The sequence below is a fragment of the Leucoraja erinacea genome, chromosome 45 (assembly GCF_028641065.1).
Source record: "Leucoraja erinacea ecotype New England chromosome 45, Leri_hhj_1, whole genome shotgun sequence".
In the NCBI taxonomy this organism is placed as follows: Eukaryota; Metazoa; Chordata; class Chondrichthyes; order Rajiformes; family Rajidae; genus Leucoraja; species Leucoraja erinaceus.
Genome location: NC_073421.1, coordinates 531,421 through 544,956, shown reverse-complemented (window position 1 = coordinate 544,956; position 13,536 = coordinate 531,421). Strand labels below are relative to the sequence as shown.

General features: G+C 47.5%; 1 protein-coding gene across 4 annotated transcripts in view; it reads left to right on the top strand.

Annotated features, from left to right (window-relative positions):
* Window positions 1-13,536, top strand: part of pnpla4 (patatin-like phospholipase domain containing 4) — a 32,796-nt gene that overhangs the window by 4,258 nt on the left and 15,002 nt on the right. For 3 of the 4 annotated variants that reach the window (XM_055664805.1, XM_055664804.1, XM_055664803.1), the window contains exons 2-4: window positions 3,706-3,884; window positions 10,073-10,167; window positions 11,369-11,504. In XM_055664805.1, the coding sequence (XP_055520780.1) occupies window positions 3,711-3,884; window positions 10,073-10,167; window positions 11,369-11,504 (405 nt within the window). In that variant the 5' untranslated portion in view covers window positions 3,706-3,710. Of the gene's footprint in view, window positions 1-141; window positions 161-3,705; window positions 3,885-10,072; window positions 10,168-11,368; window positions 11,505-13,536 lie in introns of those variants that run through there. The other variant, XM_055664806.1, reaches the window with a different exon arrangement.

Below are 13,536 nucleotides of genomic sequence, written 5' to 3'. Positions count from 1 at the left end.
GCTGCGTCCACAACTCTCTGCGGTCTTGAATGGAGCTGTTCCCAAACCCTGCCATGATGTATCTCAATAAAATGCTCTGTAGGGACCATCTGTAGAAGTTGGTGCGAGTTGGCGGGGACATACCGAATGTACCGAGTCTTGTAGTCCAGCTGTTCCAGAGGTGAGTTCAGGGTTAGGGAAATGGCTTCTGCTGGGGACCTGTTGCGGCGGTAAGCAAACTGCAGTGGATCACATTATTGTCAGCGTACTTTCTCGTTAGAGACAAGGCCCCTCGGGACGTCGACGCTAGATGGAGTATTCAGTCCTTGTCTCTGCACCGTCTACATGAGCTCGGCTGTTGCTGGGGATATTTAATGCCAGGCTTCGGCTTAGAGGATGTTCAGTAGAAAACCTGGCATTGTTATCTCTGGAGCTGAGGGAGTTGAGAGAGATTTTTAACAGAAGTGTTCAGAGTCATGAATAGAGATTCTTTGCGCTGGCAGCAAGGGATCACTAACCAGAGGTCAAACTCTCAGGGTAATCGGTGAAAGAACTGGAAGAGAATGGAGAATTGCTTTTGATGCAGCAAATTTTCGTTCACCTGCCCTGCGAGGGAGGTTGGGCGAGATGGTATTTTACCTCAGAAACTTGAAAAGAATGGGATTAAGAGCAGATAGATGCAAAGTGCTGGAGTAACTCAGCGGGACAGGCAGCATCACACGAGAGAAGGAATGGCGACATTTCAGGTCAAGACCCTTTTTCAGACTGAGATTCAAGTCAAGTCAAGTCAAGTTTATTTGACACATACACATACGAGATGTGCAGCGAAATGAAAGTGGCAATGCTCGCGGACTTTTGTGCAAAAGACAAACAACCAAACAACCAAACAAACTATAAACACAATCATAACACACAAATTCTTTTACATAATAAATAATGGAAGGAAAAACGTTCAGTAGAGTTAGTCCCTGGTGAGATAGGCGTTTACAGTCCGAATGGCCTCTGGGAAGAAACTCCTTCTCAACCTCTCCGTTCTCACCGCATGGCAACGGAGGCATTTGCCTGACCGTAGCAGCTGTAACAGTCCATTGCAGGGGTGGAAGGGGTCTCTCATGACATTGTTTGCTCTGGAGTTGCACCTCCTGTTGTATAGTTCCTGCAGGGGGGCAAGTGAAGTTCCCATAGTGCGTTCGGCCGAACGCACTATTCTCTGCAGAGCCTTCTTGTCCTTGGCAGAGCAATTCCCAAACCAGATGGTAATGTTCCCGGACAAGATGCTTTCCACCGCCGCTGCGTAGAAGCACTGGAGGATCCTTGAGACACTCTGAATTTCCTCAATTGCCTGAGGTGGTAAAGGCGCTGCCTTGCCTTACTCATGAGTGCTGAGGCGTGTGATGCCCATGTCATATCCTCAGAGATGTGGACTCCCAGATATTTAAAACAGTTCACCCTATCCACAGGATCCCCATTTATCCACAATGGAGTGTACGTCCTCGGATGATGTGCCCTCCTAAAGTCCATGATCAGCTCCTTCGTTTTTTTAATGTTCAAGAGGAGGCTGTTATCCTGGCACCAGAGTGCTAGATCAGCCACCTCCTCCCGGTAGGCCTTCTCGTCGTTGTCTGAGATCAGGCCCACCACCACAGTGTCATCAGCAAACTTAATTATTGAATTGGAGCTGAACCTAGCCACACAGACATGTGTGTACAGGGAGTACAATAGGGGGCTGAGGACGCAACCCTGGGGCGATCCTGTGCTCAGGGTGAGGGACTTCGATGTATTCCCTCCCATCTTGACTACCTGGGGCCTGGCGGTGAGAAAGTCCAGGACCCAGGCACACAGGGAGGTGTTGAGCCCCAATTCCATTAGCTTCCCGGCCAGTCTGGTGGGGACTATCGTGTTGAAGGCTGAACTGTAGTCTATGAACAGCATCCTCACGTAGCCCCCCTTCTGGCTGTCCAGATGGGAGAGAGCGGTGTGCAAGACCTGGGAGACCGCATCGTCCGTGGACCTGTTCGGACGGTATGCGAACTGCAACGGGTCCATGTTCCGAGGGAGGAAGGCGCAGATGTGATTCTTCACCAGCCTCTCAAAGCATTTCATGACTACCGAGGTAAGGGCCACCGGACGGTAGTCATTCAGACAGGCTGGGGAGGCATTTTTTGGTACCGGTACAATGATGGATTTTTTGAAGCAGGCAGGGACCACGGACTTGTCCAGGGAGAGGTTGAATAATGTAGTGAGCACTGGAGCTAGCTGCGTAGCACAGGACTTGAGTACTCGCCCCGAGATGCCATCGGGACCTGCAGCTTTTCTCGTGTTCACCCGTGTCAGAGCCCTCCTCACGTCGTGCTCGGACAGCAAGAATGTGTGCACATTCTTCCCTTCAGCTTCGGTAGCCAGCCCACTGGCGGTATTGTCAATAGTCGGCAGACCTGGAATGGTGCTGCCCCTCTCAAAACGAGCGTAAAAGGAGTTCAGGTCGTCAGCTAGGGAGGTGCTGGCACTTGCGGATGAGAGAGGGGTGCTCCGGTAGTTGGTTACATTCCGTAGCCCCTGCCACAGGCTTCTGGTGTCCTGCTGCTCCATCTGTAACTCCATCTTGTCTCTGTACCTTCTCTTTGCGTCCTTCACCGCCCTTCGCAGTCGGTAGGACTCTGCCTTGTAGACGCATAGCAGCATTACTGCTCAGTGGATGTTTCTGGTTTTGTAAGATAACACAGGCCACTCTAAGGTGGTACAACATGTAACTGGTTTTGCAGATAGCAGGCACTAACTCTTGCAAGTGTAATATCTTAAACACATGACTCTGGGATCTCCTGAAGGCAGTGAAGCTGCTGTCCACATGTTTTGAGCAAAAAAGGCATAACATGGATAGGTGTCTCCAGAGATGGTTCCTGATCCACTGAGTTACTCCAACACTTTTTCATAAGTTCTTGTCATAGGAGCATAATTTGGCCATTCGGCCCATCGAGTCTACACTGCCATTCAATCATGGCTGAACGATCTATGTCCCTCAACCACATTCTCCTGCTTTCTCCCCATAACCCTTGACATCCTTGCTAATCAAGAATCTGTCAATATCTGCCTTGAAAAAATACCCAGTGCATCATCGAGTCATACAGTGTGGAAACAGGCCCTTCGGCCCAACATGTCCCATCTACACTAGTCCCACCTGCCTGCGTTTGACCCATATCCCTCTAGTCCTAACCTATCCATATATTAAATTGGATAGGCATATGGATGAGAAGGGAATGGAGGGTTATGGTACGAGTGCAGGCAGGTGGGACTAAGGGGAAAAAAATTTGTTCGGCATGGACTTGTAGGGCCGAGATGGCCTGTTTCCGTGCTGTAATTGTTATATGGTTATATGGTTATATCCGCTTTTAAATGTTTTGATAGTACCAGCCTCAACTACTTCCTCTAGAATGAGTTGGAGTGAACGGCAGATGCTGGTTTAAACCAAAGATAGACACAAAATGCTGGAGTGACTCAGTGGTATTGCATTGTATTATATTATATTGGGACAGGCAGCATCTCTGGAGAGAAGGAGTGGGTGGCGTTTCGGGTCGAGACCCTTTTTCAGACTGGTCATATATAAACGCACACATTCGTACACACAAAGAAAACACAATATTAGTGCAACAATAACAATAATAGTCTCTGTAGTCTAGAGCTTATTTGAGGTTGTAGTGTTTAATAGCCAAAATGTTGCTGTTTCTGCAGTGATCATGACGCATCTGACCTTCAGTGCCGGTGGCTTCATGGCGATCTATCATCTAGGGGCAGCAGTTGCCCTCCACAGACATGGCAGCAGATTGCTCAGTAAGATACAGAACTACGCCGGAGCCTCAGGTGGAGCTTTAGTTGCTGCCGTTCTCCTCGCACAGCCCGAAACACTGGAGGTGGGTAGTCTTTGACCAACAACCGTGCGTTTCTTCCCCTCTTCCCTCCCCCCTTCCCCTTTCACCCATATTAATTCCTCTGGCTTCACAATTCGTTCTCCTTCTATCCTCACTTTGAAAGTCAGAAGGTATGGGGAGAAGGCAGGAACGGGGTACTGATTGTGGATGATCAGCCATGATCACATTGAATGGTGGTGCTGGCTCGAAGGGCCAAACGGCCTACTCCTGCACCTATTGTGTATTGTCCATTGAAAGGGATAAGATTTAATTTGAACTTGAGGGACAACCTTTCACACAGTAGGTGATGGGCATATAGAACAAGTTGCCAGAGGACGTAGTTGAGGCAGGTGCAATAATAATGTTTAAAAGACACTTGGACAGGTACATGGATGCAGAAGATTTAGATGGATATCGGCCAAGTGCAGACGTGGGGTCAGCTTAGATGGGGCACCTTGGTCAGCATGGACGAGTTGGACCGAAGGGCCCATTTCTGCGCTGTATGACAAAAATATTCACAAGGATGTTGCAAGGACTGGAGGGCTTGAGTTATATGAAGTTGGATAGGCTGGGGTTGGTTTCCCTGGAATGGCAGAGGCTGAGGGGTGATCTAAATGAGGTTTATAAAATCCTGAGGGCCATCGGTAGGTGAATAGTCAAGTCTCAAGCTAGGGGAATCCAAAACTAGAGGGCATTCGAGTAAGGTGAGAGGGGAAAGATTTAAGATGGGAGGGCATTTGGAACGGAGATAAGGAAACACTTTTTCTCACAGAGAGTTGTAAGTGTGGAATTCTCTGCCTCAGAGGGCGGTGGAGGCCGGTTCTCTGGATACTTTCAAGAGAGAGCTAGATAGGGCTCAAAGATGGCGGAGTCAGGGGATAGGGGGAGAAGGCAGGAACGGGGTACTGATTGGGGATGATCAGCCATGATCACATTGAATGGTGGTGCTGGCTTGAAGGGCCGAATGGCCTACTCCTGCACTTATTGTCTATCGTCTATTGGCATTAAATGCTGATTTTTCTGGCCACACTTACATCCTGTAGACAAATAGACTGTCTCAAACTTCTGTGTGTGAATCGGAAGATTTGAACTACGCTCTCCGAGTTAGCAACACGTTTGTTGCTATTTAATCTTGCTCTCCTGTGCTTTTAATATTTTTCTTCCTTAATTGTTAATCTCATTCTCTTCTGTATGCTGGCTGTATCTGCCTTCAGTGGTGTGTTTGATGAATGTTATATATACTAATAACCATCTTCTTGGCAAAAAATACTGATTCCAGGACGAATTCTAGATTTAAGTAGGTACTACATATTCATGAAAGTATATTTATTCATGGAGTCAAACAGCATGGAAACAGGCCCTTCTGCCCAACTCATCCATGCTGGAACAAGGTGCTCCATCAAAGTTGTGTTTTTCCCCCTTACTACAATCCCACTGAAGAAGGGTCCCAACCTGAAACGTCGCCAGTCCATTCCCTTCCCATACGCTGCTTGACCCGCTGAGTTACTCCAGCCCTTTGTGTTCTGCACAAGATTCCAGCATCTGCAGTTCCTTGTGTCATCAAATTCACGATCGTCTTTTAGGCTTTACTTTAGACTTTAGAGATACAGCTGACCAAGTCCGCGCCAACCAGCGACCACCCCAGTACACTAGCACTATCCTACACAAGGGACAATCTACAATTTTATAACCAAAACCTATAGACTTCTCCGTGGATTGTCACCTTGTCGTGGTGGGGAAGCTTGTGTGGACCTGAGATCCTGAGAGTGATGCCGTCTGGAGCGATGCTCCTGGTAGGGCCACCCATGGCGGTAAGGTCGAAGGGTCTCTGACAAAGAGCAATCTAACCAAGACCTCAACGGTGGAACAGGCGGAGGACGATGGCTGACCTTAGTGGAGCTAACGTCACAACGGCTGGGAAGGCGGATGCAAGAGGAAGGTTGCGGCAGAAAAGGGTCTCCGGTCGTCTTGGACTCCATGCCACTGGATCCTGACCCAGATCTGTCAAGGACCCCACGTGGGGTGTCTGTCTGTGCACCAGTCTCCCCACGTTAAACAAAGTCACGCACAGGCGTCCTCCAACCCTGAAGACACCCATGGTCATGACCGAGGGGGGGGGCCTATATAATTGACCTATAAAATCTGTACATCTTTGGAATGTGGAAGGAAATCGGAGCACCCGGAGGAAACCGACACAGGTCACGGGGAGAAGGTATAAAACTCCGTACAGAGAGCGCCCATGGTCAGAATCGAACCCTGGTCTCTGGCGCTGTAAGGCAGCAACTCTACCGCTGTGCCTTGAGTTAACCATTTATCTGTGCCATTGTGGTATATCGCCCTGAGTGGACCATACAAAGAGGGATAGGAATAGGTTATTCAGCCCAGTGGGTCCAATGGACTGAATGGCAAACTCCTGCACTCTGAAGGCAACAACTGTACCGCTGTGCCATCGTGCCGCTGTACAATGGCGCAGTGGCATTCATATTTGTCCAAGGATCTAATGCCTTGCAGTACATAAATATAAATATATATATATATATATATATGCTGACTGATTCTCAGAGTATGAACTGGCCACTATACCATGGGTATTCTCTCCTGGAGGTGATCACTGGAGCTGGGATTTAACGCCAAAGGCAATTTGTTGGCACATTTCCAATACCTTATCCGCGGCATAAGCCTCGACAGCGATGTTTGGCTCGTTGCAAGAACTGGGATACACAATTTCAGTTATGTAGAGCATCTTGTTCAACGTGGAGCAGAGAAGGTGAAGGAGAGATTTAATGGACGTGTTCAGAATTGCAAAAGGTGCAAAGGAACTAATTGGATATCTCTTTCCAAAAGCTGACACAAGAACATTGCTCGCTGTATCAGCAACTTGTTTTTACAAAAGCAGTACTGCAGGGGAACAGCCCCTTCAGCCCACAATGCCTGTGCTGGCTACGATGCTAAGTTGTACTAGTTATTATGGCTGGAGGCCTGTGACTAGTGGTGTTAGATTTTACTTTAGATTTTAGAGACACAGCGTAGAAACAGGCTCTTCGGCCCACCGAGTCTGTGCCGACCAGCGATCACCCCGCACACTATCAGTTTTATCAGTTTAGTTTATTGTCACGTGTACCGAGGGACAGTGAAAAGCTTTTGTTGCGTGCTAACCAGTCAGCGGGAAGACAATACATGATTACAATGGAGCCATTTACAGTGTGTAGATACATGATGCGGGAATAACATTTTGTACAAGGTAAAGCCAGTAATGTCCGATCAAAGATAGTCCGAGGGTCACCAAGATAGTAGTTTAGCTCTGCTCCCTAGGTGTGGTAGGAAGATTCTAGCACTATCCTACATACTAGGAACAATTGACAATTTACAGTTGCCAATTTACCTACAAACCTGCACGTCTTTGGAATGTGGGAGGAAACCGGAGCACCCGGAGAAAACCCACGCGGTCACAGGGAGAACGTTCAAACTCAGTACAGACAGCACCCGTAGTCAGGATCGAACCCTGGTCTCTGGCGTTGTGAGGCAGCAACTCTACCGCTGCACCATTATTCCACCACAGGGATTAGTGCTGGGATCAATGACGTTTGTGATATATATGAATGACGTAATGAAAATGTGGATGGGCTGATTAGTAAGTTTGTAGATGGCACAACAGAAAAATGGTGGGGGGAAAAAAAACTGGAGTAACTCAGCTGGTCCGACCTGAAACTGCACCTATCCATGTTCTCCAGAAATGTTGCCTGATCTGCTGAGTTAACCTTTATCTCTTTTTTAATTTCAACCACATCTGCACTGATAGAGTCATGCAGCATGAAAACAGGCCCTCGGCCCAACTTGCCCGCACCGACCAGCATGTCCCATCTACACTAGTCCCACCTGTCTGCATTTGGCTCATATTCAGCTAAACCTGTCCTATCCATGTACCTGCCGACATGTTTCTTAAACATTGCAATAGGTCCTGACTCAACTACCTCCCCCGGCAGCTTGCTCCATGTTTAGAAACATAGAAATATAGAAACATAAAAAATAGGTGCAGGAGTAGGCCATTCGGCCCTTCGAGCCTGCACCGCCATTCAATATGATCGTGGCTGATCATCCAACTCAGTATCCCGTACCTGTCTTCTCTCCATACCCCCTGATCCCTTTAGCCACAAGGGCCACATCTAACTCCCTCTTAAATATAGCCAATGAACTGGCCTCAGTTTCTAGTTGTTAATTTTTGTTGTTCAGGAAAGGGCGGTCATGGTGGTGCAGCAGTAGGGTTACTGCCTTACAATGAATGCAGCGCCAGAGACCCGGGTTCGATCCCGACTACGGGTGCCGCCTGTACACAGTTTGTACGTTCTCCCCGTGACCGCGTGGGTTTCGCCGAGATCTTCGGTTTCCTCCCGCACTCCAAAGACGTACAGGTTTGTAGGTTGATTGGGTTGGTAAATGTAAACATTTTCCTTAGTGTGTATAGGATTGTGCTAATGTGCGGGGATCGCTGGTCGGGGTGGACCCAGTGGGCTGAAGGGCCTGTTTCTGTGCTGTATCTCTAAAGTAAACTAAACTAAACTAAACTTCCTTGTTTTTTCACACAATTGGTGGGAAAGATGTATAGGCTGGAAGATTAATTGGCCTCTATAAATTGCTGCTACATAGACGAGTGGTAGAATCTGGAGGGAACTGTTGGGAATGGAGAAAAAAATAAATAAAACGAGGTGGGATTTAGGTGGGATTAGTTGATTGTTGGCACAGACTTGGTGCATCAAAGAGCCTGTTTCTATCCTGCATCTCTCTTTGACTCTGAAGTTATTTCCAGTCTGGGACAGATGCATTTGGTATAGACAATAGACAATAGGTGCAGGAGTAGGCTATTCAGCCCTTCGAGCCAGCACCGCCATTCAATGTGATCATGGCTGATCATCCACAATCAGTACCCCGTTCCTCCCTTCTCCCCATATCCCCTGACTCTGCTATCTTTAAGAGCCCTATCTAGCTCTCTCTTGAAAGCATAGAAACATAGTAACATAGAAAATAGGTGCAGGAGGAGGCCATTCGGCCCTTCGAGCCAGCACCGCCATTCATTGTGATCATGGCTGATCATCTCCAATCAATAACCCGGGCCTGCCTTCTCCCCATATCCCTTGATTCCACTAGCCGCTAGAGCTCTATCTAACATCCAGAGAACCGGCCTCCACCGCCCTCTGAGGCAGAGAATTCATTTAACTTACCAAAGAGTGAAAGACATGGATAGTTGTTGTCATGTTGTTACTTGTGGGCAGTGCACCAAGGCAAATTCCTTGTATGTGAATACTTGGCCAATAAATTTACTTACTTAGAGTGGAAGTTTCCACTAGTGGGAGAGTCCAGGACCAGAGGGCACAGCCTCAGAATAAAAGGACGTATCATTAGAAAGGAGATGAGGAGGAATGTTTTTAGTTAGAGGGTGGTGAATCTGTGGAATTCATTGCCACAAACTTCTGTGAAGGCCAAGTCATTGGGTGTTTGTGAAGCGGAAATTGACAGGATGTTTATTAGTGCAGGTCAGAGGTTATGGGGGGAAGGCAGGAGAATGGGGTTGAGAAGGAAAAATAGATCAGCCATTATTGAATGGTGGAGTAGACTCGATGGGCTGAATGGCCTACTTCTGCTACAATGACTTATGAACATGAGATAAGTGTCTAATGACACTTTCCCCAGACTCCAGTCTGAAGAAGGAAGGGTCTTTAAGCCCCTGTCCCACTTTCATGACTTAATTCACGACCACTGCCGAGTTTGCCCTTGACTCATACTCGCAGCATGATCGTCACAAGGTCGGAGGAGGAGGTCGTAGGTAGATCGTGATGCTAGTCGTAGGTACTCGTGGCATCAAGTAGGTTGGGGTCGTTTTCCTAGCCTGATGAAAAATGTCCACGAGTAAAAAAGGTCGTGAATTAGGTCGTGAAAGTGGGACAGGCCCTTTAGCCGAAACACCACCCACTCCTCTCCAGAAATGCTGCCTGTTCCGTCCGTTGAGTTGATCCAGCATTTTGTGTTTAATGACACTGTTCTAATGACAGTGTAATCTATCATTCGACCAGTGCCACCCTCCACTGGCGGGTAATTAGGACCTTAAATAAACAATTTATGTTCTATTAGGCTTAGCCAGCTCCCTAAATGACTGCAATGAAGCCATTATAATCATTTGTTTCCTTTCCCATTTCCAGCAATGTAAAGAATTTACTTTCGAGTTTGCAGCTGACGTCAGGCAACAGATGTTTGGAGCAATAACTCCGGGCTACGACTTTATGAAGCTGCTTAGGTAAGAGACAAATAAGGGAGAGTGCAGGAGTTTGCCATTCAGTCCATTGGACTTACTGGGCTGAATAGCCTATTCCTATCCCTCCTAGTATGGTCCACTCAGGGCGATGTACCATAATGGCATAATGGGTACACCGGCTTTCCTCCCACACTCCAAAGTCGAGCAGGTTTGTAGGTGAATTGACTTGTGTAAATTGTAAATTATTCCCAGATTGTAAGAAATGTGCAATTATGGGCTGATCGGCACAGACTCAGTGGGCAGAACGGCCTGTTTCCACACTGTATCTAAAGTCTAAGGTCATAAAAATGGTTTGAGTCTTAGGGTCATACAGCGTGGAAACAGTATTTAAGAAGGAACTGCAGATGCTGGAAAATCGAAGGTACACAAAAAAGCTGGAGAAACTCAGCGGGTGCAGCAGCATCTATGTAGCGAAGGAAATAGGGCCGAAACCCTTCTGAAGAAGAAGTTTCTACAGCCTTTTTGTGTACCAGCGTAGAAACAGGCTGTATTAGCCCACCCCATCAACACTAGTCATGGATAGGACAGGTTTAGAGGGGTTTGGGCAAATGCAGGCAAGTGGGACTGGTGTAGATGGGACATGTTGGCCGGTGTCGGCAAGCTGGGCAGAAGGGCCTGTTTCCACACTGTTTCACTCTCTGACCCCTTGTTGTACCTGCCAGAGCTTGGCCCATAACCTTCTAAACCTATCCTATCCATGTAGCTGTCTAAGTGTATCTTAACTGTTATGATAACCCATGCCTTAACTACCTTCTCCGGCGGCCCGTTCCATACATCCACCACCCTGGGTAATTTGAAAAAAAGTCATTGTAACCATATAACCATATAACCATATAACAATTACAGCACGGAAACAGGCCATCTCGGCCCTACAAGTCCATGCCGAACAATTTTTTTTTTTCCCCTTAGTCCCACCTGCCTGCACTCGCACCATAACCCTCCATTCCCTTCTCATCCATATGCCTATCCTGTTGTACTTCCTGTTCGGCCCACTCTTCAGATTTCGGATCCGTTTGCCATTGTTTATTGTACAAGGGAATGTCGGCCATGAACCATTGTCCTGCTTAACCCCAATCTCGTTGCCGGATGAAATGTTGACTATAAATATTGTTTATAACAGTGCAGTCAGGCCGGGAGCGGGACTGAGAAATATTGTGAATTGCTGTTTTTTTTCCCTTCGAAGGGAGGGCATGAACTCGATCCTCACGGCAGACGCTCATGAAGAAGCTCACGGCCGGCTTCACGTCTCGGTCACCAATGCCAAGACGCTCCAGAATTCCCTGATCTCTTCGTTTCCCACCAGGGACGATCTTATGACGGTAAACTAAGCTCAAGTTCACTTTCGGTTTATTGCCACGTGAACCGAGGTGCAGCGAAAAGCTTTTGTTCGTGTTCAGAAGTAATAGGAAGAAAATTAGGCCATTCGGCCCATCAGGTCTACTCTGCCATTCAATCCGGGCTGATCTATCACTCCCTCCTAATCCAATTCTCCTGCCTTCTCCCCATAACCCCTGCCACCCAGTACTAACCAAGAATCTATCTCTGCCTTAAAAATATCCATTGAGTTGGCCTCCACAGCCTTCTGTGGCAATGAATGCCTGTATTTTTTCCCCATATCCCTCTAAATCTACCCTATCCACATATCTGTCTAAATGTTGCTTAAACTTTGCGATAGGTCCTGTCTCAACTTCCTCCTCCGCCAGCTCGATCCATACACCCACCACCCTTTGTGTAAAAATGTTACCACTCAGGTTCCCATTGTATCTTTTCCCCCTTCACCTTAAACCTACGTCCACTGGTTCTCCATTCTCCTACACTGTACCTTTTCACACCTCTACTTCCCTCTCCCCTGACTGTCAGTCTGAAGAATAGTCTCGTGCCAAAGTATTCCACATCTCCAGAGATGCTGTCCGACCCGCTGAGTTACTCCAGCACTTTGTGCCTATCTTCGGTGTGAGCCAGCATTTGCTGTTGCCTCCTACACAGGTGATCAGTGTTGGGTCCACCGCTCTTATATACGCTTTAAAGGGCCTGTCCCACTTACATGCGATTGCATGCGTTTGGCGCGACCAAACGGAAGCGGAGTTCGCGCGAAGTTCGTGCTAAGTATGCGCTAGGTTCGCGCGAGACGTCATTTGCGTCATACTTACCAGTCAGCTGGGCAGGAGGCGGACCGACTGAATTTGGGCGTCGCACAGCATTGGGCGATGACATCATCACGCAACGCCACGCCGGGCGGTAATGTCATTGCGCAGCACCCTGCGCTAGGCATACACCATCAAGACTCTGCGTATGATGTCAAGATGCTGCGTACTCCCTCAATGCGCCTGCGTGCGTACGCGGGCTGACAGGCCGTTGGCGCGCAAAATTTTCAGACATTGCAGGAATTTCGGAGCCCCGTGCGATGTCGGGACGAGCCCCGCACAACTCCATACGCCTCCCCGCTCCTAAGTGGGACCGGCCCCGCGAGGCCCATACGCCTCAAGCGACCACGAGGCCGCGTAATTTGCGAGCCAAGGTCACGTAACGATCAGGCTGACAACGCAGTTAACATTGTTCTGTGGCGCCATCTGGTGGTTGAGCCACTTATAGATCGAACCCTCGTCAGTACAGGTGGAACGGTCACGTGACTGAGTTTGGCGGCAGTTTGGGTGGAAGACCATCATCAGTCCACGGGTGTGTCCCACAGCGGCAGCACAAACCGTGCTAGAGCTCTGACTTAGCGCGCGTGTGTTTTAACTGTTGTATTTGCCAATAAATATCGTTTTATTCACAACGACTGAATTACTCCAGTTCGTAAATTGGCAGATTATTCCTCACGTGATTTAGAACTGGAGTCTGGAATATTTGGAGACCCTGAAAAATGTTATGGACCGAGGGTTTAATGAGTGAAATGAGAAATGATAGATCTGAGGATCATGATGTTGATGTCCAGAACAAACACAGGGGAACTTTTATCACAGAGCTGATTCTGATCATAACATTACTCATTGCACACTATATTTCTTGTTTTACTGTTCACCGCTGTGATTTATTACCACTGACCTTCCCTTAATATTAACAAATTCGTATAAATGTCATGTTTTGTTCACCAAACAGTTTTAATTTAGATCCACCTTGGACATTGCAGATTAGATCGTGTCCAAAGTATGAAAAATAGCTTTTTTTGCCCTCTGCTGAAATAACCAGGATTTCAAAAATCTAGTTTTTCAGAAGTTTATAAATGATTTCTGGGGCCTATTTATAATTCTTAAACTATAAAAATATTTCTGTTAGCAATTATTTTTCTAATTAACTGATAACTGAATTACCATGGAGGAAAGGAGGGAAGGGTAGGGTATTTGTAGAAGT